The 27,215-nt window shown below is 34.7% G+C and overlaps 1 protein-coding gene across 2 annotated transcripts; it reads right to left on the reverse strand.

The window, feature by feature from the left end:
* Window positions 1-8,075: 8,075 nt before the first annotated feature.
* LOC126713715 (golgin candidate 1) lies at window positions 8,076-26,495 on the reverse strand. 2 transcript variants are annotated; one of them, XM_050413559.1, is made up of 21 exons: window positions 26,140-26,495; window positions 24,347-24,427; window positions 23,852-23,898; window positions 23,146-23,763; window positions 22,968-23,030; window positions 21,949-22,026; window positions 21,632-21,835; window positions 16,506-16,562; window positions 16,283-16,357; window positions 16,135-16,206; window positions 15,798-15,860; window positions 15,604-15,702; window positions 14,018-14,089; window positions 13,741-13,809; window positions 11,010-11,057; window positions 10,808-10,903; window positions 10,542-10,618; window positions 9,239-9,284; window positions 9,023-9,121; window positions 8,896-8,940; window positions 8,076-8,584 (listed from the first exon to the last, which is right to left on the reverse strand). In XM_050413559.1, exons 1-21 carry the CDS (start codon window positions 26,165-26,167, stop codon window positions 8,513-8,515), a joined length of 2,109 nt encoding a protein of 702 aa, XP_050269516.1. In that variant the 5' UTR covers window positions 26,168-26,495; the 3' UTR covers window positions 8,076-8,512. The 2 variants fall into 2 exon arrangements, with proteins under 2 accessions (XP_050269516.1, XP_050269515.1); XM_050413558.1 differs by having other exon boundaries at window positions 14,018-14,095; window positions 26,140-26,494.
* Window positions 26,496-27,215: the final 720 nt, after the last annotated feature.

The following is a 27,215-nucleotide window of genomic DNA, read 5'->3' on the forward strand; positions in this document are numbered from 1 at the left end:
ATCCTCAAAATCGAGTTTTATATATATTTTTAAGTGGAACTCGACATTAACAATGTCGAGTTCCACTTAAATTTTCAAAAAAATTTAAGTGGCAAAATATGCATAGCTAATGTCGAGTTCCACTTGTAACTCGATTTTGTTAAAATCGAGTTCCAAAAACGGGGACATTTTGCTAAATAATTTGGAAAAATTGGTATTTTGCTACATAGTTTTAAAATTAAGGGTATTTACCCATTTTGCCCCACAAATTTGATCATAATAAACTATGAAGATGTAAAGTTGTAATTTTTTTTTTCTCCTTTTGGCAAAGGATTTGAATCCTAGTTTTCATAATAAAAGAAACAGGTTATGTCACATAATTATATGACTTGTGATATTAAGTTATAACCGGTGGTTGAACCATGCTTTACACTGATTTTTTATTAATATTTATAAATGTTTAAGTATTAGTCTTTAGACAATTATAGTGTTTTCTCTTTACATATATTTCATAAGAAATATGGTATTTCTTTTCTTAATAGAAGTTTACATTTGAACCAAATTATATCATCACTAAGTTGACATTCTCCTTCTTTAGCAAGTCCACCTTCAATTAAATGTTTTTTTTTTTTTTTTTTTTCATTGTTATTGAAAGCTCACTAGTATAATTACTAAAGCTAATTAAAACCCCCAAATTTTAAATACAGCTAGATTAATTTTAAGCTAAACACAATTAAAGCGGAATATACATAATTAACCAATTAATTAACCGAAGCATTCAACAATTGCATGGATGAACATAGATGTTCAATTCTATAATGTAAAGGGTAGTAAGGAAAAGAATATCAAACCAAAGATAACACACAATGCATTATCGAAGAGAAAAACCGAATAACTTAGTGTAAAAATATCTCCATGACCCTCCAAGACCAAATGATCCGCTAGTAAATAAGTTGAAGTACAAGGACAATCCAAGAGACTTCCAAACCTAATTTACCCAAAGTACCCTTTAAGCTCCAGCTATCCTAGAGTCTTGTCTTTAATAGCTTTTCTGATCCCACAATACCGCCTGATTACACCACCAGGCATTACCGACTAAATTTGGCTAAGCTCCAAAACAACCCAAACACTCAGAAGTGTGTGAGTTGTGTTTGAGTAAAATCTCCTCTCAATGTATGATAATAGGAGAGGGAATGAGAAAAGACTACAAAGGATTTATCTCTTAAGCATTAGTAAATTAATGGTTTTTTATTTTAGAAACAAAACAATATTTTGGGACATCTTAAAATGGAATAAATGACAAACAAATTAGCATGGAAGGAGTATATATTTGTAACGCTAAGGTAAATCATGCACTTAGAATGATGGACATTTGTGGTTAATTTGTAACCCCTCCTTAACCATGAATGCTCTTGACCTTGGAATGTGAGTATGTGTTCAAGACTTATGTTGTAGGCACATATCCATGTTGGTGCATGGTGAACCAATGTGTGTGATTGCCCCCATTTATGTCAGCTAGTGACATGTGGTATAGCTATATGTACGATATGCACTCACATGTATGGTATTTTGGTGCATTTCAATGTGCCACAAACCACACATAATGGTGCATGCGAGTACACACTGACGTGAAACCCCGCTGGCACCATGATGCACCTAATGCAAAACTCTGCCAAATTTTCACTATGAAAATAAGGCAATAATTTGCTATATTTTTGCTACAAAAGCTTGGTGAGGATCATTCTGTGTGCCACGACACACCTAGTCTGAAATGCTATCAAATTTCTGTCATGCATATCGGGCAAAATGTTGCTGAATTTTCATCATGGAAATCTAGTATGAATTCTAAATGTGCTAGCAAAAAATTAATGAAGGTCACACGCCTTTTCAAATCAGTCTTCTGAGCCAAAAACATTTAAGCCTCAAAAGCTACAACCAGTAGCTTGATTTTATCTGCCAACAACCAAAAACTTAAGAATTTATCAAAACAAATGACTATCTAGTGACAGATGTCATGGGGTGTCTAACCAAGGTTGTCAAAATCGAGATCCTACGTATGATCATTGAAGGTAGGTGGGATCATAGAATATAGGATCGGGTCGTGAATCGTATGATCCTACATATTTTTAGATTTAAAACAAAAAGCACATTGATAATGGTTTTGTATGTTGAATAATCACATAAATTATAAATTCATCCATAAAAAAACTTAAATTTGCATCATATGATGTAATTTGCATGTCATACATCGTTACGTTTATACTAACGAAACAAATATATTTAAGTTTTGACCTAATGTATCCAAAAAATTCAATAAATGTTTAATTAACGACCAATACCAAAATATTTATCAAAACATACTAAAAATATTTTCCAAGTTCTAAGTTCCAAGTTTGAAATCCAAAATAAGTTAGCGAATGGAAACTAACTAATTACAATATGAAATCCAAAAGCAAGATGAATATTAAGGTGAAGTGAACATTTAATTATTCCCATTCTAAGGTTCTTATAACCACCGTCCTAAATTCGTAATCATCATCATCTATGTAGACATTATATATTTGTATACTAGAGCTGCAAAAGACATTAATAGACAACTTCACACTTAACTATTCAAGTTATACCACTCAGCAACAATTAAAGGGCATGCTCAAAAAAATCAATCAATCAATATACAAATACAAGCATAACTGATAATATTATATATAAAAAAATATTTTAGTAATATTAGAACACAAATTAGTATATTGATCAAACAAATTTAACAACATTATAGCTTAAAAGGCACTAAAACCAACATCAAATTCTTTATTTAGAAATGATGAAGCATTCATTCATTTTGATTACAAGTGAACTAGAAATTAGAAAACATTTACTTAGGTTAACATAATTTTATAAAATAAAAAGTCATACCATCACAACATGAAAAAATGAAAACCCTTAAAGTTTCATCAAAACAAAAAATTTATCCCATAAAAAAAACAAAAAAAAAAAAACAAAAATTTATGTTTTTGGTAGGATCAGTAGGATCTCATACGATCCTACACGATTCTACATATGATTCTACAATTTTTATGATCCTAGTGCGATTTTAAACGTTTTGGTGAGGTGAGATTGTAAAATCGTGCGATCCTATGATCTAGATCGTGATTTTGACAACCATGTGTCTAACACCTTCCTCAAGCATAACCAAACTTTCAAATCCATGAATCAAATTTTTTTTTTTTTTATCTTTCTTTTAGATTAGAAAAAACGATTTTTTTCTTAATCTAGGTTTGGTAATAAAATCAAATTAGACATAAGAGACCAATTAAATTATATATATTAAGGTTCAAATCCTCGTTCAGTTGTACCAATTAAATTATATATATATTTATATATATATATATATATATATATATATATATATATATTAGCACCAGAAAAGCAAAAGGCTAAGTGGTTTAAGTTTGAAAATTTAAAAAATAAAAAATAGCAGTCAATAAGGACTTATGATTAGAAGAAAATCATAAAAGATTCAACATCGTGCAATTATTATTCTCTAATCTTTTATTTAATCACATATAGATGCAGAGTACAGTTAAGGATCACAAAAGAAACACTTAAGCCACAAGGTTTAAGCAAAACAAAACTATATCACCAAGTAGAAGTGTTTAGTTCCTATCAGATAATGGTGATTTGCGGGATTTGATCCATCAGTGAATTGCCTTTCACAAGAGTCTGCATTAGACTTAACTTCATTAATTAGAATCCCAGCAATCTCCAAAGACTTTTTGAGTCTAATGCATGGATTGCATCAGGTAGCGTTTCAGCAACAGATTTTTTGTACAGTTCAAAGCATTAAAGAAAGACGCCGCTTAACATTTGGATCGGTGGTGTTTTCAAGTAGACTCTTTATCTGAGAAAATGTATCTATTACATTGGACTGTGCTAATTCAAACGTGATAAGGACAAGCCCATTTACGCTTGCTTTAGAACTGCGAGTGTCTGATCTCCAAAGACACCACACGTAGATGCTTGAAGAGGGTTTTGCTTTCACCAATGCCAACCATTGGCTTACGCTCAAAAGAAAAAGAGTCTCCCCCAAAAAAAAATCTTAAAAAGAAATATTATATATATAGGTGCTGATCTTAGCAATTTGGTCCAATAAAATTACACTTGCCCCCTAACAATAAAATTATTGTCCCTCTTAAAAGTCATAAAAAAAAAAAAATTTGGATCTAAATCCAAAAATAAAATTACACAACAACAAATTCACAAATAGCAAAGCTAAAGAAAATATAGTCCAACCAACCAATTTTACAAAAAAAATAAAAAAGCCCTACCCTTAAAAAAATTTAAATCAAAATTAATCTATGAATTAAACTATTCGGTCATTCCATCAAATTTCAACTATGAATGCTATCAAAATTAGTGTTAATTGTTAATACTAAATAGATGCTTATTTGGAGTTTTATAATGATTTTTTGTTTTGTTTTTGTTTATACTTCGGCCTCCTTAACTCCAAGTCATGGTTTCATTCTTAATGAAGAAACATGTAAAATGAAGTAATCATTTGTTATTGGAAATATGAAGCCAGTGAAAATGTGAGACTATGAGAGTAAATATGTTCAAGAGATCAAAAACAGGAGGGAAAAAAACTATATGTATATGTTTGTTGGTAATTTTTTTTCCTAATGTGTCTTTAATTTTTTTAAGAGTAGCTTGAAATATATATTTTAATAGAGGTAATTTGAGATTGCATAGAGGTGTTAACTAACTTTCCTTGTCCTCTTAATATTTAATATTTAGAGATAAAAAATTAAAAATTAAAAAAGGGACAAATCTATATATTTTAATAGAGGTAATTTGTGATTGCATAGAGGAGTTAACTAACTTTCCCCGTCCTCTTAATATTTAGAGATAAAAAAATTAAAAATTAAAAATTTAAAAAAGGACATGTCTATGTTTTCACTTCCGCTTATATCATTTTTAATAACAAAAAGCTTATCTAGCCTAACACCATTTTCGCATTGAGAATAAAAATTGATTGGATTAGTATCTTTAAAGTTTTTATACACTGATTCCTCCATGAAATTCTTAAAATCCTCCTCATTTATTGTTAAAATAGATTTTATAAAATCATCAACATTTAAATAAAAATTACACAATATTAATTTAATATCTATTTAAATATTAATACTGTTAGAAAATTCAAATAACACATTTTACCAAGAACAAAAATTTTAAAATTCAATTATGAAATTGACTTAGAAACCATTAAGTATTTTATTCTAATTTCTAAAACCGTCTTGGACCCTTTTTTATATGGGCCATTCAATGTGGGGTGGGATCAAGATTATCAAAATCAAAATTCTACACAAGATAGGTGAGAGGGTTTGGGAATCGGATCGTAGGATCGGTACTAAGATCATAAGATCCTACTTTCCAATTGTCAGGGACGTTTTTGCGACAAGGGCCGAAAATGCGAAAACACCCCAAATCTTCCCTTAGGTTCTTTAGAAGTGTTTATTAGTGAGAGTTAAGCTCAAAATTCCAAATGTATAATGAATAAAAGGTTAATGGTACTTTAACAAGAGAGAAATCAAAATATTTACAAGAAAATGTAGAAAAAGCACATAGGTTCGAAATTTCAGCCCACAGTTAGCAAGAAAAGAAAATTGAGAGATGTTGTGATGAAGAGAGAGAAGGTTCCCTTGTACCTATATTTCCACCCCCAAACTTTAGAATTATGAGGACGTTAGCTAACTAAATAGGTTTTTGGTCTCAAGTTTTAGCTCTATGAGGAAAATGTAGTTGGTTCATTTTGAATCTGATTGGAGCCTTTTGTATTGAGTTTGGGGTGCTCTAAATGATTGGTTTTTTGTCAATAAAAGAGGCTTTGAACCCCAAGGTATCAATCAAAGAGGTTATGGTCAGATTTGTTTTAGTTAGGTAAGAGGGTTTGCTTGCTTTTTGCATAATTTGGGAAATGAAGTGGCCTAAATTCATAGGCTAATGTTTCCTAGACATGGCAGGACCTTGGAGTCCGCGTTTGGTTGTTGTAGCAGACAAGGTTAGCCACTTAGGGTTAGCTATGTATTTTAGGCAAAAAGAGAGTAGAGCAGAGCAGAAAAGTTAGGCCATAGTTAGCTAGAGCATGAAAGCTCTCTTGGGGTGGAAATTTCAAGTATAAGACCTCCTCCATGAGCTTGAGGTGCAACTAGCATCCCTTGCCCACTTGGTAGCATGCATGTGTTAGGCTTATGCAAAAGGTCTGAAAGGAACCTACCCATACCCTCCAAATCGCACTTCCTCAATTTCCCCAATAAATTTTATAGGTTTGGGTCATGTTTAAAATAATAAAATAAAATATAATACATTAATTAAGCCCACAAGGAAGTCAGGCTTGGTTGAATTGGGCTTGTACAAAATGTGTCGCGAAAATGGATATCAACATCAATTAAAAAAATATATTAAAAATGCTTATAATTATAATTCCTAATATATATTAAAGAAAAATTGAATTTTTTTATATAAATTAGTGAAATTACTAATAAAAAGCAAAATACCAAATTATAAATACATAAACAAAGTTTAAAATTCGAAAGTTACAACTCACAAATACCAAGTTTTAAGTAACTCAAAGATTATTTTTACCAACTTATTTTACTATTCAGCTTATTTTTGCTACTATTCATGGGGCCCACTGTTCTTTTTGGTACTATTCATGAGTCACACTTTACTATTTGAGTTAACTTTTATCTTTGTCTACAGTACTTCCAGCAAATGTTTTCAGTTTCAGCAAAATAAGCGAGTCCCAAACGGACCTATAATGTCTCACATAAACAACTCAAAGCAATTACCAATGTCAATACCTAATGTCACATAAACAACATATAAAAATAACAATGTTTCAAGCAACACCTCAAACACATTCAATCATCAAAACCAAAGTTTTGGTTATCTCAAATAGTTCCTTAAAGTACAGTTGATACTTATAAACAACATTCTTGTCATTGTTAGCGGAGTTAAAAAATTTAAAAAGAAGAAGAAGAAAAAGAAGAAGAAGAAAGAATAAAAGAAAACACCTTTTGTCATTGATGGTCTCTATCACAGTGGCATCACCATTGGATTTTTTAAATAGTCTAGTTTCTCTTTTGTCTTCTATAATTTTGTTTATATTTTTATAAATGTTTTTTGTTTTTTTTTTTGTTTTATCAAATTAGGCTAAGGCCACTAGGCTAATCTGTTTATTACATTTTTTTTTATCCGTTTGAGGCCTTTGGACTTCATTTGGAGACCCGAAGTAAGCAAATTTTTTTGACTTTTTCTTTATAGCACGCTATGGGATTAGGATCCTATAAGTTCTGAATCAGGGTCTCACACGAATTTCACTATAGTAGAGATAAAGTGAGATCTAGGACGTTTTAGAGATATAGGATCCTAAAATCCAAGTTGAGGTACTGATAACCATGGGTGGGATGGCACAAAGTCTACTTAATGAGCTTGGTTAATTTGTTTATTTTAAAAAATACTAGTTTATTCATTGGCTAAAGTGCAAACTGTACCCTTAAAATTTAAAGATCTTTGGATTTTACATCTTGAAAATTCAAAATTTAAATTTTATCCCTTGAAATTCTATACTAAGTTTTTATCAGCAGCCCGTCAGTCTATATTTTCCATTCTTTTAAGCTACAAGAATGACGTTACATTATTTTATTGGATAAACTAAATATGCATGGTGATTATGTGGTCCGTAACGAAAGATAAGAGTAGAAAGATTGCTGATGTAAACGAAATATAATTTCATGGAATAAAATTCAAAATTTGAAATTTCAAAGTATAAAATTCAAAATTCTCCTTAAAATTTAGGGGTGTAGTTTGGACTTTTTTTTTTTTTTTTGAAATGGGTGTAGTTTGGACTTTAAACCTTATTTGTTTATTTGGTTAATGTGAGACAAAAAAATAGGTTTAAGCAAAAGGCCTGAAGCCCAAAGCTTGCGGACGTTGACAAGTGAAATCATTTGGTCGGCTAAATTCGAAACAAACCCAATATAAAAACTATAAATAGCATCACGACTGAGAAAGGAAAAAAAAAAAAAAAGACCCGGAAAAAAAGAATAGGAGGGAAAAATTCATATTCACAGAGCAGAAATCTGAATCTACATGGTGACTTCACTTTGACTATTATTTCAGCGTCAAAGGATTACAAATCAATCACAAAAACATGTAATAAGTGACATATCAACAATTGCATGCTGATCCAAGACCGTGAAGAGATGCAGCCAACTGTCAACCTTCACCCGAATCCAGTGTTCTAATTCCAACTAGCTGCAGTTTCTCCTGGATCAACTATTTCCTCAAATGATTGTATAACATGAAAAATAGACTGAAAAAATTTCACCTTCATTTTATATATGTCTGTATTCCGTTGCTTCATTCTCAAGCAATTCCATGCTTGTCCAGAATTAGAAGAGATGCACCCTTGCAAAAATAAATGAGGCCTTTGGAAACCCTTTGCACCAACTTTCCAATTGGTGCAGCTGACCAATCATGGTAAGGTAGGGTTTGAAAGTCCCATAGATTCTGCAACTTCTCTAGCAGTAAAATTGTCTGCCTGTGCCTAAACATTGCAAAAGACACATCAATGCTTAGACAAATATAGCTTTCTTTCAAGTCATGAGAACTCAGTGAACGAGGCATGGGGTGGGGTAAACCCTAGTTTTGATTTTGAAAGCCACACATACATATGAAGCAAAATTATATAGGGCACAAGAGGGTGCATCACTTCTGGAAGACACCGATTCCATTTTTTTTTTCCTCTCATCATGAGATTGAGTTTATAACAGTGTATGTGTACATATTAAGATTCCAATAAGTATCATGGCTGAATGCATACTTACAACATCTGCACAAATTACCAAAAATACATACCTGAAGCCGATGCAACAGATACATCAAGAAGAGATGTACAAATACCTGAAGATGATTTCTCATAGTTATCAAACAATTCAAATCCTTCCGTAATCTTCAAAATTAATCCAATTTGAACTGTTCTTACCAAATAAAAAAGCAGGATAACTCGAGCTGTCGGGTACCGCCAGAGAAATCTTGTGGCCCTGACAGCTCCTGTATCTAATAGTTTTGCTGCCTTCTGCAACTGTACAATGTAAGTTTAACAGTCAGTTATCCCAAAAAAAGAAAAATAAAAGTTAATAACGGAATCAAAACTAAGGAAAGGGAGGGCAAGAATGGTGTGAGATATGAGAGCAGAGACCTGTATGCTTGCCCCAACCATGTGGCGGTGATAAAGGGGGAGAGGCCTGTAATTATTACTTTATAAGAAAATTTGCAAGTATGATAGAAAAATTGTAAATCAAGACAAAATTGCTGCTCACACATTCATATAGAGACACTAGCATATGTACAAAGCCAATCAATAAAATACCGGAAAAATTCAAGAAAAAACTTTTTCACCAAAAGTTGGAGCTAGCAAAAGTAGAGAAGTCTGAACAAAATGAGAAAGTATACTTGAAATTACAAAGTCAACAAGGAGTGAATTTTTTTTTGGGGATAAATATGCAGTGATTTAAATAAGAGAGTATTTTTTTTCCTTTCTTTTTTTTATTGGGGTGGGGGGGGGGGGGGGGGGTGGTAATTTCTAGGACTACAGGACTCCAAAAAGAAGAGAGAGAGAAGTAGAAAAAAAAGAAAGAAAAGAGAATGGTCAGGCAGTCATAGTATGTGTAAAGTGGAGGTAATTTAAGGCTTTGTAAAGTTGAATGGCATTGCTGCCAAGAAATTTAGTTGTCATAGTGCTTCCTGGAAAGACCTCCATTTCCTTAGTTTAGTCATGGAATAATAATAAATTCAGTAGATAAGAAGCATTAAACCACTATGACTTTCAACCAAACAAGTGATGACTGACTACGTTTTTATCAGATTATCTGCCTACCCAATAACTCATCAGTTTGGAACAAATCACTACCACCAACTCACAAATTGCTTCCAGACCAACTCTAATAAAGAGGAATCCACAAGTTCTCCCAATTCTTTGCTCATTATTCAATGATCAGTAATGCCAATTCACACGATTAAAATGCTTCCAAGAATTTTTTTTTTTTTTGACAAGTAATACTTTTGATTGATAAAGAGGGAAAACCTCATGAACACAGGGTAAATACACAAACTGTAAAGAATACTTTTTTTTTCATAGGACAAACTGTAAAGAATACATTATTACGCCTATGAAAAGAATTCAAGGTTTTACTCTCCAAACTTGAAATCCTTGAGGTTTGTGCAAATATTCATCTCCTCAATATATGATATGTCCACAGCAATCAATATCTATGACATGTAAAAGCTCTAGAACAACTTAGAGATGACCATATGTTAATCACATTCAGAGATAACAATTAAACTTCACACAAAAAAGTCAGGTCTGGTTAGGAAAAGCTAATATGACAACTTTAAAACTGATGAAGACAACATATCTCAATATGCTCTGCTATTGACAAGGCAAAAGCAGCAGAGAAAGCATGTATAAATGCCTAATAATGATCACAAAACAATCAACATACTCAAGTGCTTTCATCTCAGTGTCTTCTTCCCAAGATGTTGATGCTCGGCGGGATACTTTATTTCTATCAGCCTCTACCTGTTCAATATAACATCAAAATCATAAGCAAAACCAATGACAACTGAAATAATCAGATATACAGTGATTGATACTTCAAATCTCCCATTCCCCCTCCCCTTGAAACCAAAACATACTAAAAAAAACCAGTGATTGAACTCCGTAATATAAATGAATATGAATCAAGAAGCAAAGCAGCAAGCATCATACCTGTGCTTCTTGAAGACGCTTTAATTCCTTCTCCAATTGAAACTCTGCCGCAGCTTTTTCACTAGCCATGGCTTCTAACTGTGTTTGTTTGTAGTACTGAATAATAGATAAAATTTAGACATAAAAAGACTCAAAATAATATTGGATATGTAATATCATCTAATAATCAAATTAGGGGACTACAATTCTGAGCTCAAGTTACCAGCAGATCAGTTAATTCACGGTAGCGCTTCTCTAGTTCCATGTGCTCCTGTTCAAGGACAGTTTTTATCAACCAATTAAAAAAAAAAAAAAAAGTAATAAAATTCAATTAAAGAAAAAGCACAAAAGGGACACAACCCTAGTACACAGGAAGTAAACAAAGGAAAAGTCCAAGCAAAAAATAAAAGAAAAAGACAATAAAGGTTAACAAAAACTCGATGCGTACAAAAACTCTAGAGAGTCCGTAGTACAAAAAGTATGAGAGGTCAAGGTTTATTTTTAGAAGGTATTCAAAAATAAGACCTCCAACTTCATCAAGAGTAGCTCTTTCCCCTCAAAGAGATAGGCATTTCTTCTCAGACCACTTCTCTTAGCAAAATGTCCCTTTAAGACATAACAAGTCCACACAAAATAAGGCATTACCCATGAAACACCAAACAAGCAGAAAATCAAAGACCAAAATTCCCAAGTCATGCTCAATGTAAACAAGGATGAGCCACATTGTCTCCATGGCTTTTACACATAAAACACCAATTCATGATGATAATCATCACTTCCTTAGATTATCTGTAGTCACATATACCTAATGTTATGCACCACATCCATGGCGGTACATACTTTCCAAATGCTCTCTGCCAAGCAAAATAATTTTCTCCTTCTGCCATGCCTTGTAGTAGCTATTCACTTGGAAGCCCTGTTTTTTGAACAGATCTATCCCAATTTATCTACCCCCCCATGATGAATCTTTGTGGCGTATATGTCATGCAATAATTGAGCCACAGATTCTATTTCGCAATCACACACCACTTGAATGAATAGAGGATTCCAATTAAAAAAATTAAAAAAAAAAACAAAAAAAAAAACTATTTCCATGCTCTAGAAATCTGCCAACTTAGCATCTCTATCCCTAGCAATTAGGAAAAGATTATAATACCTCTCCTTAAGAGTAGTCTCACCATTCCATAGATCATGCCAAAGACTAATTTTAGAACTATTGCCAACAATCTGATAAAACACAAGAAACAGTCTCATCTACTTATAATATTCCTCCACAAATCCACACACCATATGGCCCCTAACCTCGTTAGAACACCAACTCTCCCAACAAGTGCCATACTTTAAATCTAACACCCTCCACTACACATTTTCTTCCATCCCAAAGCACCACAACCACTTTCCCAGCAAAACCTGATTAACAACATTAGGTTCTCGATCCCCAATCCGCCATCACAAATTGAAGTTCAACAAACATTCCAATTAACTAAATGGAATTTGAATTCCTCACCCATTCCAACCCATGGTAAAATCACTTTAAATTTTTTTCAAAAAGGAAAAAGATAATAGAAAACATAAATCACTCCCTTAAGAAATGTCCCAAAAGTCAAAATGGTGAAAGGGTAGTGCAATGACATAAACAAAAGTTCTCATTTCTCAAAGCTCCAGTATAGCATCAGTAATTTTAGAAGCCAAATTGGTACATATACAACTCAAAATCATACCTGAATGAAAAATTTTTCTTTCTATAAAAATGTAATACCCATTTAATGCAAAAATTTCAATCACAATGTCTAAGCTTTGAGAATAGATGTTTTATTACAAATTCTCTTCCTGGTTGTGCTTTACCATTCAATTATACCATTTCATGCTTTATAATGTAGAGAGATTTTTTTTCAGGCATTCTTTTACACTGTCAATCATGAAACCTCCCATGTGATATACAGAAATGGATAAAGACAATTTAGGTCTCTTTCAGACCATGAGTGTCATAGAACCATAGATTCGATTGTGGTTTACAATTATAGCTCCCATGCTTGTTTTTTTATTTGTATCATTTCCCAGATAACTAAAGAGAATTGAGTCCAAGAAAAGACAGCGATTCAAATCAAGATTTATCGGGTACCCTGTCTAAGTAAAATCACAAAAGTAAGATTGCTTGGATTTAAAAATAGAGTTGCTTGAACTTCTCCATGATTTTTTTATTACTTATCCCGAAAATCCTATTTCATTGGGGATTTAATTTGGTTTGTTTATCATATATATATATATATATATATATATTCTGACATGACTTCCCACACACAACAGAACCAATATTTGTTGCTCCAAGGACCTAGTCAAAGCTGCAAGAAAAGACCATCTGGCTCATGACATAAAAGTCAACATTGCAAGAACTAAAGCAAGATGATAAAGGGTATATTTAGCCACCACTAGTAGTTAACAAGCTTTTTTTGGATAAGTAATGAAAAATTTATTAAAATATAAAGAGTGTCACCCAAGTATACAGGAAACATACACTAGGGACAAGTACAATCAAACACACAAATTACAAACATCCATCAAAGCATGAACCAAAAATATTGAATGACTGCCTACAAGTGACAACAATAGAGTTTTGAAGAAGAAAAGTTTTATGTCTGCAATTGTCCTTTCAAAATCCTCAAAGCTCCAGTTATTTCTCTCCCGCCAAATGCACCAAATCAAACAATCAGGGACAACCATCCAAATAGCACCATTATGATGTCACCCAAACTTTCCTTGCCAACAAGCTTTTATAAAGTCTATATGTCCTTACAAAATTTTGAGGCATCTATGTCCAAATTAAAGTGCATAGAAACAAGAACTATAACACCCATGGTTTTTCAAGCTTCAGTTAATTCAAGTTGACACATAAAAAACCATGGTCCGCTCACATCATCTACAAGGAAAAAAGTGGGATCAATCAGAGAGGTTACCTGACGTGAATAATGCTCAGCATCTCTCTTCATTGCAGCCATTTCTACTCTCGTTTTTTGCACTTCAGCCTGAGAACAAACATATAAAAAGTAATAGCAAACAAAGCCTTAACCTGGCCAGAAAAAATTACACTGCAAAGTTACAAGATATAAACAAGAACATCATCGGGCAAAAAGGAATTCTAAGTTGAAAAAGGAACTGACCACAGTCCAGATGAGGTTAAGAGTCAGTTAAACGGAGTTAAGAATTGTGAAGAAAAAAGCAAATGAAACTTGCCTCCAAAGAAGAGAGTTTGCTCTCAGCATCTCTCTGGCCTTGGCGTGCACGTTCGACTTCTTCCTGCCATGCCTGCATCTTGATATTTAAAAATCAAATGTCACTAGATGGATACCTATAACAAATTACCATAAATAACTATTCCTGTTACTGCCACCAAAGGAAAAACTTATTGAATTAAATAGCAGAATAGTTTCATAAGTAAACTATTGGACAGGAGAGGTGTTCCTTTTGGATATTTTCATAATGCTTCATTGAAAATAACAGGAGAGGTGTTCCTACGGGGAATGAACCATATTCACATTTAAAATTTATCAGCCATTGAAAATATTACCCAACAACAACAAATAACCAAGCCGTACTCCCAAAATTTTGAGGTCGATTGTGGATCCTTAACAAACTAATCAAGGTCCACATGTAATCGTTTCTGTCATTCTATTCTATCCGAAATAAGAATCTATGTTACCTTCTCAATTGACAAATCAATTTTTTACAATTTTTACTAATTTTATGTTCGATCTTCCTAACTTTTTGCTTTCCCTAAACTTCAATCAACTCACTATTCCTCATTCATGCATTAATTTTTCTCCTCTACACATGATCAAACCTATCTTTAAAAAAAATTTCTCATGTCGAATCTTATTTTTCCTTGTATTTCTACTTATCCATCTTAACATTCTCATATAAACAACACTCATTTATGAACATGTTGCTTCTTACTGGCCCAATATTTACTAGAGCACTAGTCTTATAGAAACAACAAAATTCTGGTTGGCTATGGATTCTCAGCAAACTAATCAAAGTTTGTCACATTTATTCTTTATATCATTCTATTCTATTTGAAGTCATACTCTCTGGTACCTCCTTAATTGACACATCCTTTTTTTACAACAACTAATCTTATTTTAGGTATTCCCTTGGTAATGTTATATAGCTAGCCCTATAGTAGTCTTATAAAAATTTTCATTTAACTTAATAGGTATTTTTTACGATCACACGATATTCCTAATGCACTTCATCCACTGTATTCTTACCCTATAATTCAGATCCTCTTCAATCTCTTTGTCCTTATGAATCATTGAAAATATTACCCAAAAGACAAAAATGAAAAGATAGCATCCCAAAGAGAGAGTAACTTCTACATTTTTGAAAGGCCCACTGTTTTTCTTTTATATATATAAATATAACTTCAGCCAATGGGTCTTGAACCCATGACCCCATCCTCCACCCAAGAAAAGAAGGCACCAGTTGAGTTAGAGAAAATTGGTGCCCACTGCGAAACAATATTTGTGCGAGCATACACACATATTAGTACCTCAAGACCACACAAAAACATGCAAGGAGTAAACATATTAGTACTTCAAGACCACACAAACACACACAAGGAGTAAACATGTTAGTAATTCAAGCATTTTTGTTTGAAAATTAGGAATTATTGGTCAGTTATCAGACTATAAAAGTCATAAGAGAGAAACTGTTGGATCTCTGTAAATGATTACATATCAGGAATTATTTGTCAACTAAAACTTAATTACAAGAAGCCCTCTGGAGTCTATACTGTATGGCTGAAAAGTTAGCTGTAGTACCTGAATCACTTGATTTGCTTCTTCAGGCGACTTCTTTTGTCCACGGCGAACACGAGCTTCCATATCTTGCAGTTCTTGATTTAATGATGCACATTCAACCTAATTGCATATAATGGTTATATATTTAAAACAGTTTACCTGGCATAGAGAGAAAACCTTCATTATGAAGAAAAGAGATGAAATTTTTAATCTACCTCAAGCAGTGCCACCTTCTGCTCAAGCTCAGCCACCTTTGCTGTCCTCTCATCCGCTATTCTCTAAATATGAAGCAATTATGGTAAATGAATAAATATGATGGAGATAATGGTCAAATAACAGGACTATACTTCTAAGTTTCTTTTTTTTTGATAGGTGACTATACTTCTAAGTTTCTATCATAAAAGGAAGTAAAATGAACCACTTATGACAAATGCATACTATTGTGGAACTCCAAACTTAATAATGATGATGATGATGATGACTACTCAAAATTTATTTCAAAATGTAACATGTTAAGCAATCAGTCACAAGCATCATGAGTGCTTACATTACCTGGATCCTTGCAAGGGCTGAAGATGCATCAACAGCTCTATGTTCTAATTCTACTTCTCTTTCCATAGCAGCCTGTTTCATCAGATATAGGTTATCACATTGCAAGAAAACAATCTATAATAGTTAGTAAATTAATTCATCTACAAACCATTTTTGTAGCATTATGTGCAGCACGCTCTTCTTCTGCTCTCCGCTCTGCAGAAGCAAGCTCCTCCCGCATGGCCTGGAAAAGAATTTTATTCTTACAAATCTCAAAAAAGAATTCCACCACTCAATAATCTCATAATCTCATGATAAGATACACATGTGATAACATCAAAGGATCCAAAACATAGGAAATGTTATATGCAAGAAAAAACCAACCAACTTACCTGCATCATCCTTGTCTCCGTCAGTTCCCTATTTCTCATTATGGATTCCATGTTTGCCTGATGAAAATAATCTAAGAGTTAGAGACAAAAAAAAAAAAAAAAATCCTAAGATTCAGCAGAACCTCATATAATTGTAAATTCTAGTGAGAGCCAGCATATATTGCCTATGGAATAAGAAAATTATACAGGGCACGTCAAAGGAGTAAAATAATGAAATATAGATGGAAATGGAAGTAGGTAAATCACATGGTTACTCTTGTCCTAACTAGAAAAACTATTAGTAGTGGGATTATTCCAATCCTCAGAAACGTCTTGTGGTAAGAAATTTGTTATGACAGTGGAAGTGTGATGTAGTTTGTTTATAGGAAACTAAGCTTGCTGGTATGGATAGATAGCTGGTTTGCAGCTTGTGGAGTTGTCCTTGTGTGGATTGGGTTGTGTTAAATGCGGATCAGAGGAGGGGAGGGGGTCTTTTCAATAATGTGGGATAAAAGGGTTTTGGAAAAGTTGGAAGATATGGTGGGAACTTTCTCAGTTTTGGTTCGGTGGCAAGGGGTGGCAGCTGGTTTTATTTGGGTATGCTCAAGGGTCTATGGCACCAATGAAAATAGTGATAGGGGTCACATGTGGGATGAATTGGTTGGTATTGAAAAACATTGGTTTCTCATGATTGGGAGGAACACCATCCAAATGGGGGTATGGTGAGGGGGAACAGTCCTTCCAGGTTTGAGAACATGTGGTTAAAGACGGATGGGTTTGCAAATAGAGTTCACTCATGGTGGAATCGACATTCTTTCTTTGGTACACCTAGTTTTATGCTTACCAAAAAGTTGAAGGCCTTGAAAGAAGACATTATTCAATGGAAGCATTGAGAGTTTGGTAATGTTAGTCGTCAGAAGAAAGAATTGCAAGAGGCCTTGAAAGTTTTGGATGCTAAGGAAGGAGAGATTGGAACCTCTGATGGGGATAAATGTGAAAGGTTTGATGTGAGGTCCAAAGTGGAGCATCTTCTTTCTTTGGAAGAAATATCATGGAGACAAAATCGAGGATGTTATGTATCAAAGAAGAAGATAATAATACTAAGTTTTTCCACAAGTTGGCTAATTCCCATAGAACGCATAATCATCTGAGTATCTTGGAGGCGGATGGGGTGATGTATGAGGAGGAGTCCAAGGTAGCTGCTCAGGTAGTACAATTTTATAAAACTTTGTATCATGAGCCAGAGGGGTGGGGACCTTTCGTGGAGGGTTTGGAGTTTCACCAAATTGGGGGAATGGAGAGGGGTTGGCTTGAAAGGAAGTTTGAGAAAGAGGAGGTTCCTTAGGTTGTTAGAGATGTGGAAGGGGATAAAGCTCCGGTCTGAATGGTTTCTCTATGGCTTTTTATCACCATTGCTGGAGAATAGTGGAGAAAGACGTTTTAGCTATCTTTGAAGAGTTTTATCAATATTGTAAATTTGAAAAATCTCTTAATGCTACTTTCATTGCCTTAATTCCAAAAAAAAATGATGACTCCAATATCAGAGATTTCTGGCCTATCAATTTGGTGGGAAGTGTATAAAATCTTGGCTAAGGTTTTGAAAAATCGTCTGAGAGTGGTTTTAGATTAGTTGATATCAGAATCTCAGAATAGCTTTGTGGGTGAAAGACAAATCCTTGACTCAATTCTTATTGCGAATGAATGTGTTGATAGTCGAGTGAAGTGGGATTTCGGGGGTCATATGTAAACTCGATATTGAGAAAGTTTATGATCATGTGAATTGGGAGGTTCTCTTGGATTTGTTGAATGGGCTTTGGGGGGAGAAGTGGTGTAAATGGATCCAAATTTGTACATCCACGATTCAATTTTCTGTATTGATCAATGGCTCTCCAACTAATTTCTTTTGGTAGTTCTAGGGGATTGAGACAAGGGAACCCACTATTTCTTGTGCCGTTTTTTACCATGATGGAGGTTTTTAGTAGGATGTTGAAGAGAGTGGAGGGTGCTAGCTTACTTTGTGGTTTCAAGGCTGATGTTAGGTAGGGTTGTGGAGAATGTGTTTCACATCTCCTATTTGTAGATGATACTATTCTGTTTTGTGATGCAAATGTGAAGCAAATCCTTCATGTTCGGATGTTATTTTCAGGCTGTGACAGGCTTCAAGGTCAATGTGCAAAAGAGTGAAATGGTTCCAATAGGAAAGGTAAATAATGTGCATGCTTTGGATGAGATTTTGGGCTGCAGAATTGGAACTTTGCCTATGATTTATCTTGGCATGCCATTGGGGGCTTCTCATAAATCTACTTCAATTTGGAATCCTATTCTGGGAAAAATTGAGCAAAAGTTGGCTAGGTGGAAGTTGTATTTGTCAAAAGGTGGTAGATTGATACTGCTCAAGGGTACGTTATCTAGTCTTCCTACTTATTTTCTATTGCTTTTCACTATCCCTACTCATGTGGCTAACAGAATCAAAAAGTTGCAAAGGGACTTTTTGTGGGGTGATAACAAGACTCATTTGATAGGATGGGATAAAGTGTGCACGCCTATGGCCAATGGTGGTTTAGGTATAAGGAAATTAACTAACTTTTTTTTTTGATAGGTAATAAAACTTTTATTCAAAAATGTTGAGTGTCATGTTCACGATGGTGAACATTCTGATCAAGGCAAAATACAGCAAGTTCAAAAACTTAATCTAACAGTGTAAGAATTCAGAAATGGAAATACAATTCGTAAAACCCCAAACACACGCCCACTGAAACGAAGTACCAAAGAGGAGCTTCTAAATGATGTAAGGTTATTGTCTTCAAAGATGCATGTATTAAGTTTCGTCCAAACCAACCACATTAAACATGCTAGGACCATATTCCATATGGTTGACAGATGCTTTCCAAACCAGTTTCTTAAAGCAAAGAGGAAAGAGCTAACTGTCTTTGGCTAATGGATCTTGAATACCTCGAAAATTGTACTCCACAATGCATGAGAAAACTTACAGTGGAGTAGAAAAATTAACTACATTTAACAAAGCTTTACTAGGAAAATGGCTTTGGAGGTTTGGGAATGAGGAGACTCAACTTTAGAGGAGGGTGGTAGCTTCGAAGTTTGGGGAAGAGTAGGGGGGATGGACTTCTAAGTTGGGAGGGGGTGTTCATGAGTGTGGTTTATGGAGAAGTATCCGTATACATTGGGAGGATTTTAGCAAAAATACTCAATTTGTTGTTGGGATGGGGAATAGAGTGAGATTTTGGCAAGACGGGTGGTGTGGGGATTAACCTCTCCAACCGGCTTTCCCAAGATTGTATGGTATTGCCACTGATAGGAAGACCTCTGTTGAGTCTTCTTTGACAAGGTTAGGGGCAGGGGAAAGGAGAAGTTGGGATATTCAATTATTTCGAGATCTTAATGATTGGAAGTTGGGTACAGGGGATGACTTTCTTCCTCTCTTGGACTCCAATATTCCTTCAATAGATATTGGGGTCTGAATGAGATGGAAGTTGAAGCCTAATGGAGATTATAACATCCGTTCATTTTACAATAAGTTGCGAGGTTCTTCATCCATTGTTTGTCCTTGGAAAGTTAAGGCCCCTCGGCTTGTTTCCTTCTTCGTTTGGACTGTAGCTTGGAATAAGATTCTTAACGGTGACAATTTGAGACTTAGGGGTTTTGATTTTGTTGACTAATGCATTATGTGTCGTTGTTGTGGGGAGATTGTGGATCATTTACTGCTTCATTGTGAGAAGGCTCATTTGTTATGGAGTTTGGTTTTTAAATCTTTTGGGATTTCATGGGTCTAACCAAGAATAGTTCTAGATTTGCATTTTGGTTGGTGGAATTAGTTGGGGAAGCATTCGTCTAACATTTGGAATTTAATTCCGTTGTGCTTATTGTGGAATTTGTGGAAGGAGCGCAATAGGCGGACTTTTGAGGGCTTGGATAGCTCCGGAGATCAGTTGCTTACTACTTTTAGTGGATCTCTATTTGAATGGTCTCGGGCTTAGGGACTCACATCTACTGATTCTCTCCCTTCATTCCTTTGTTCTCTCCTCTTTTGCAATTAAATTTTTTTTTTCCTGTTCTTCTTTGTTTCTTTCTTATCTTTGTAAATTTTGGTTTGCTTTATGTTTTTCATGCATAAAGTAGCCTTTTGAATATACATCTTTCTTACTTATAAAAGAACAAAGATTATGATGGAGGTTTTCAGTAGGATATTGAAGAGTAGAGGAGCAGGATTACTTTGGGGTTTCAAGGTTGATGGGAGGCTCGTGGTGGGTAAAGTGTTCATCTCTTGTTTGCAGATGACACAATCCTCTTTTGTGATGCAAATGTTGAGCAGATCCTTCACCCAGCAACAGGATATACAACCTGTTACCCATGTACAGATGGCATCACGACACATGCAACTAAAATCTTCATCAATTGCTTCAACATCCATGCACATTCTTGTGCTTCCTTCCAAAATTTAAAAAAGCCTTCTGCTCATCCTTGGTCCTAGACTTAATAAATGCTCTGACACACACACCATTTGTGCAAGCAAACTACTTTGCGATTTTAAAGGGTCTTATTCTGGCTAAAACTTTAAGAGAATGTGTTCTTTAAATACTAACGACAGAGTAAACTGAGAAAGATGAGTTTTAGGCCGTGTTTGGTTGGGAGAATGAAAAAGTGGAAGTATAGAGAAATAATTACTATTATGTCCTTATTAATAAAAGTAGAAGGATGGAAAAAAAGTGAGGGTAATTTTGTACTTTTTTCTCGATGCCAATTCTTTCCTCTTTTATTCCCAATTTGGAAGTAAAAGAAAATGGTGGGCCTAGGTGGAACCTCCATCCACCCCCATTTCTTTCCTCCCTCTTTTCCCTCATATTTCCTCTCCCTTTTCCTTCCCTCATTTCCCATCCTCTCACTTTTCACCCCAACCAAACATAGCATTAGAAGGTAGGATAAACCACATATGTATAGCCAGAGCACCATATTTTCATGTTTAATCATGCCTACTCTTGGACCCAGTCTATTTCAACTTAAGATGAACTAACGCTTACATTCAACATCAATGTAGAAAATTAAGAGTGATGGAAGGACAGGTGAAGACAGATACTTTAGGCATAGCACACTAGAAAAGACTGATCATACATATAGTGAGTTTGTTGAACCTGCAATGAAGCTAGATTTCCTTCAGACAAAGCAGCTTGTTTCTTAAGTGCATCCATAGAGCTGATAAGTGCCTCAATTTCGGAGTTCTTTGCTGCCAAGGCTTCAACCATATTTGACTCTACTCTTGACACGTCACCTTTGGCTGCAGACAAATCTTGCTGTAGCTGCTTTATGTGAGCCTCATAGGATTTACTCAGCTCTCTCTGTAAAGAAAGCAATTTAGCTAGTGAGATCACTCCTTCAGTAGCATAATATCAAGATCATAACAGAAAAACCAGGAAGTTCAACCCTCAAATGGGCAGGAATGCTGTTTTACCTCTGCAACGAGAAGTTCCTCTAGCTGTGCATTCTCACTTTTGTATTCTTGAAGACGGGAAGAAAGTCCGGCACAGACCTGAACATTTCTGACAAAGATTAGAAAAGCATGTAAACAGGATATTCTGACCATCAATTTACTCTTCTGTGGGGGTGGACTGCTCTCTAGATCACATATAGAGCATGCTTATCCCATCTTAATAGAATGGTTCGCTTAGACAACCAACTAGTTGCTAAAAGGTATGCACATCAAAATGGTAGAGCAGTTTGCATTTGGCTAGATAGTTTAAACAAACTGATTGTTTTATAATGTAGAAGAAAAGGGAAAAACAATCATGTATAAGATGAAAATTGTATCCTATTAATTTTTCTTTGGTCATGGCCAATTAGGGGCTGGATGCAGGTGGAACCCAAATTGATTTGCACTAGACATGATAAAAGCAAACAAATGACTATAGTTTGATTTGTATCTAACCTGCTAAAGAGGTCTATACTAATAAACATAACTTGCATAAATTTTTGATCCTCTAGTACACAACTTATTCTTGATATTCTTTTATTCTCATTCCTTAGAAATAGGCACCCATATAAACATATATTCATATGCCGGATGTCCTTGAAAGGATAGCATTGGATGAAGCCATGTTATGGATGAACTAGTAACCAACAGAAATGGTTGCCATCAGTATTTTAAATTTATTGATGAATATTGTATCCTAACAACAGGACAAAATACATTCCATTGGTAATTGCTGGTTATTGAAAATGTGGGCTCCATTAGTTCCATTAACAGTTAGAATAACATACTTTTTATTTTTTTGAAAAATATGGCAAAGACCATACTTTTAGCCACCAGATGCCAGCATTAAATTTTAGAAATAGGCAATTCATTTTTCATCAGCATAATATAATTCATAGAAAAAAGGTAGACCAAAGAGATCCCAAGATAAACCAATCTGATTATAGTATACATCTGCAAAATGCAAATATTAAAAAATAAAGGGAATTTAAAGAGCTTACCCGAGCTAGTCTTGCCTCCTTAGACTGACCAGTGGAAACTGTAGTTTTAAGCAGTCCCTGAGCCTGCACATGGACTAAAGGAACTAGTCAACACAATCTCTAAATGCAGGCAGGTAAGATGATACAAAGCTTGAACAAATATGGTGCAGTACAGTCTTCCCTGCACTAATTACTTTACCTCATCAAGTGGGTCCTGTACTTTCATGGGAGAACCATCAGCTTTAGTCTCCTGTTGCCTATTTTGATTGATAAGAGGTTCAACCTTGACATCAGCATCCTTCAATTGGGTATCACTGTTACTGGGAGAATCAGTAGATACAGATTGAGATCTCTCTTGGTCAATGTTCCCAGTACCATCTGTGTCTCCAGATTTACTTTGGCCAGCATCAATTGGTTCATCTTCATTAACAATGTTAACTCCATTGGCAGGTAAGGATAAAGGAGGTTGCTCTTTGTGAACATCTGAATTATTCTCATTGACAAGCTCAGCATTTGAATGTAAGGAGACAGCTTCCACATCAGCAACAGTTGAGAGGACTTCCATATCATCAGCATCATTTTTAACCACATCATTTGCCAATGTTTCTGTTAAAGGAATGCCTACCATGGGGGAATCTTTGTCGATACTATGCTGCTGGCCATCGTTTGTTTGGGCAACAGACTTAGTAGGAGTCCTTTCATTTTCAATTAATTGAGAAGCCCTATCATTTTCAGGTGTCACATCTACTAGGGATGTTACTGTACTAGTTTGCTCCTGCAAAGTATCAGATTCATTCACAGGGACTCTCTTTTGAGCCTGCAAAATCAACATGTGAAAAGAAGAGTTATTTGACAAGAATATATCAATAAGAACTACTTATGGCTACAGGTATGCTCGCAAGTACCTTTGTCTTTGACTTTCTCTTGGCTTGAGATCCTTGCCCATTAGCAACTTAACAGTTCAGAAAAGGAAAACAAAAACGGGAATAAGCACCAGAATTTTCATGAAAGAAAGTCAATACCAGTTATAGCCATCACAATACCACTTTAATTTTTTATGAAGGTCATTTAGGGTTTATTTGTCACTATGGATACAAGCTAGTAAGCCTAACATTCCTGGAATATGGAATCCTAGTAGTTTGCTTCTTCATCTAAAAAATTCCAGAAACATGGATCCCACAAGCATTCCAATTCTTGTGGAAACAGGAGAGTTTCTTCAGGAAGCAAACATCAATCCTAGCCTCTACTCAAAAACCATAGTTAAATAGAATTAAAGATACCATGAATTGATAAAGCCATGAATGAAGGTTCAAAGTCTAGTTTAACACCTCTGGTCCTATTCATCAGTGGCTTAGTGCATAATTAAATGTAAAGGATGCCAAGAGACTTAAGATCTACACCTGTGGATTGCAAATCAGCTTGCTCATCAGAAAATTCGCTGACAACCCGCTTTGCTCCTCGATCTACAACTTCCAAAAAGCCTAACCAAAAGCAAAAGTTTCAAATTTTTAAACAACTGATTAATTTATTACATAGGTTTATTTATCACTCTGTATGTTTGGCAACTCAATCATACAATACGTACTTTTAAAAATCAAAAGTGCAAGAACTAGAAAAAAAAATTTTATGTAAAGCTTTTATATGTGGATATAATAAATGCAAAGAAAAATTATTTACTGACACTATATTTGAAGTAAAAATTTTTAGAATGGTGATAATAGACACAAGTAGGGGTGGGCAGAAAACAGATAACCCGACTCAACTCATCTGATTTAGACCGAACTAATATAGCGGAATTGGTTTTTGCATCCCCAAACCATACTGCTCTCAGTCTGCCCGAACCCACTTCCTTCACTGTCATCCCTTAAACCTAGTTGCCCTCATCATCCCTCAATGAACTTACCCCCCCCCCCCCCCCCCTTGCTGGCCTTGCCTGCCTCACCCACCATATCCCTCAGCAGCATTGCCTCAGCTCACTATTGTCTTCCCCACATCAGATATGGCCTTGTTGTTGCTATTGCTTGCTCATTCTCCCTCCTTCAGCAAGCACTCACCCACAACCCAATGAAGCCAAGCAATCCGACCGCCAACTCGAAGAGGAATCTCAGTCGACAATCCAACCCCTTTCGGTTGGCGACTGTTTGAAACTTCTGCACCCAAGAGTGATCAGGTCAGATGACGGTTTGCCCCCTAACTCGCCCAAACCCGTGGTCACCCTTAAACACAAGTAAAAGCCAACCTCTTTTGTTTTTGTGATACAAAGCCATAATGCGGAAGGCCATGAGATATTAACTTCCATAAGTTATTCTACTAATATATTAAAATAGGTAAGCTTCTTATAAAGAATCAGCTTGTGATAAAATTAGATCAATGAAATCAGTTACTTCAATGTGTACATCTTCTTTTTACTAATTAAAGAAAGCTGAAGTGATATCCCCAAGCCACATTTTCCTTCAGAGAGCTGCAACATCACTTCTCATTATTTGGCACTATTTCCATCACAAGAACAACAAAGCTAATCTGTAATCATACCATTTAAAGTATCCTATCCATTATTTTCATCTACCAAACACTTCAAATCAATATAAGAACTGACCAATGTCATCTCTCCTTTTCTCATCGATATTGGACAAAGAAACAGGAAAAAACCTCCCAAGATATCCAAAATTTGAATTTTCTTGAATTGCAACCTCAGGGGATTGGTTTAGTGTGATCCCAACATAGGTCTTAAAAAATCCTTGACACCAATTGAAAACAAAACAAAGCAAGGCATACCCAACAACAATTCACGATTAAGATCACACCCATTCCAAAGCCGCGCACTTCTTTCCATTTAAATTAAACCATATCTGAACAATAAGTTTCTTTATAACATTTCAATAGGAAATTGTGCAATGAAGCAAACCCTAAAACAGCCACACCTTGAAGAAAAAATTGAGCTAAACAGATTCCATTAGAATACTCCTCACACATTCCATGCCCCAAGTAAAAGTAAAAGTAAAAGAAAAAGAAAAAATGCCGCCAAGCGAAAACTATTTTCATTCTCATTCAATTCCAATGCATCAACTTCACTACAAATTCAAAATTAAGGTTTTGTTGATAAACAAAAAATGAATAACGCTGGGATCAGACCTAAAACACAAATAGAAGAAGCAGCAGAGCAAAATGAGAAAGAAAGAACAAAGATCCACACCTTCTGCTTTTTTGAGCCACGAATCCATTTTGAATTTCGGATCCGAAACAATTGCGCCCTATTCCATCATCAACCAGTCGGAGACGGAGAGACCAACCATACTCCCCCACACTTTCAATTTTTAAATGAAAATGAAATGCTTTTTTTTTTTTTTCTTAAATCAAATCAAAAACTCATTTAAAAATAAATAAATAAATCTGAATCTGCGTTTTACTTTTGCTTTTGCGCACCGGATCGTTTTGTGAAGAAGGGCAGTCGTTAGTTAAGAAGTCTGCGTGTGTTGTGTTGTGCGTGTACGAGTAAAATTGAAGAAATTGTTCAAGTGCTACTACGACTATTCTACCTTTCGCTGTTCCTCTCCTCTAATCTCATCATATCGTTCACTTATCGTTTTGTACGCACTTTTGCAGGGATTTGTCGGTGTACCAGCCCAGCCAAGAAGCAGGCCCTCTGTTTTTGTTTTTTAAGGCCCAACTAGTTTTTTAACTTTTTCTTTTTACTCTTTTGAAAAACTCATATTTTAAATTTCACCATAATAAGAATTGTGTAATTTAAGTTTATATGTATATGAAACTCTCTTTTAGAAACTTGAACCTTGATCATTGCCCTCCATACCCGTATTTATGTTTGTGGAGTGATAATCGTACCAAGAGTATGCACTAGCCATCTAGTATTGCCATTAAGTCCCCAAAATGATGCTATTTTGGTCTTTTTTTTAATATTTAATATTTATTTTAGGGTAAATTCCACAAATCTCTCATGAGGTTTGGACTAATGCCAATAAAGTCCACAACATTTAAAAATTGACTATCTTAGAGCATCCACAACTGTTGAGCTAAATATTTAGCTATTTAGCTCCACCAAAAATTACTTTATCTATTTTACCTACACATATGCTGCAACAGTAAATCTATTTTAGCTTTCAACACAATAAAATAATATAAATATTACAATAAAATATTATAACAACTACAATAAAATAATAAATCCCACCATCCAAAAAAACCAATCATAACCACCTCTACCATCAGCCTCAGCCACAGCCACAACCACAGGCACAACCACCACCAACACCA

The sequence above is a fragment of the Quercus robur genome, chromosome 2 (assembly GCF_932294415.1).
Source record: "Quercus robur chromosome 2, dhQueRobu3.1, whole genome shotgun sequence".
NCBI lineage: Eukaryota > Viridiplantae > Streptophyta > Magnoliopsida > Fagales > Fagaceae > Quercus > Quercus robur.

Bases quoted from the DNA above. Each gene is read 5' to 3' on its own strand.
- LOC126713715 (XM_050413558.1), bottom strand. From the start codon at position 26,167: ATGGATTCGTGGCTCAAAAAAGCAGAAG. The intron at 23,899-24,346 runs GTGTAGATCTTA...TGAACTGTTAAG, and splicing joins AGCTGATTTGCAATCCACAG to TTGCTAATGGGCAAGGATCT. The intron at 9,285-10,541 runs GTATGTTGATTG...TAATAATTACAG, and splicing joins ACTGAGATGAAAGCACTTGA to GCCTCTCCCCCTTTATCACC.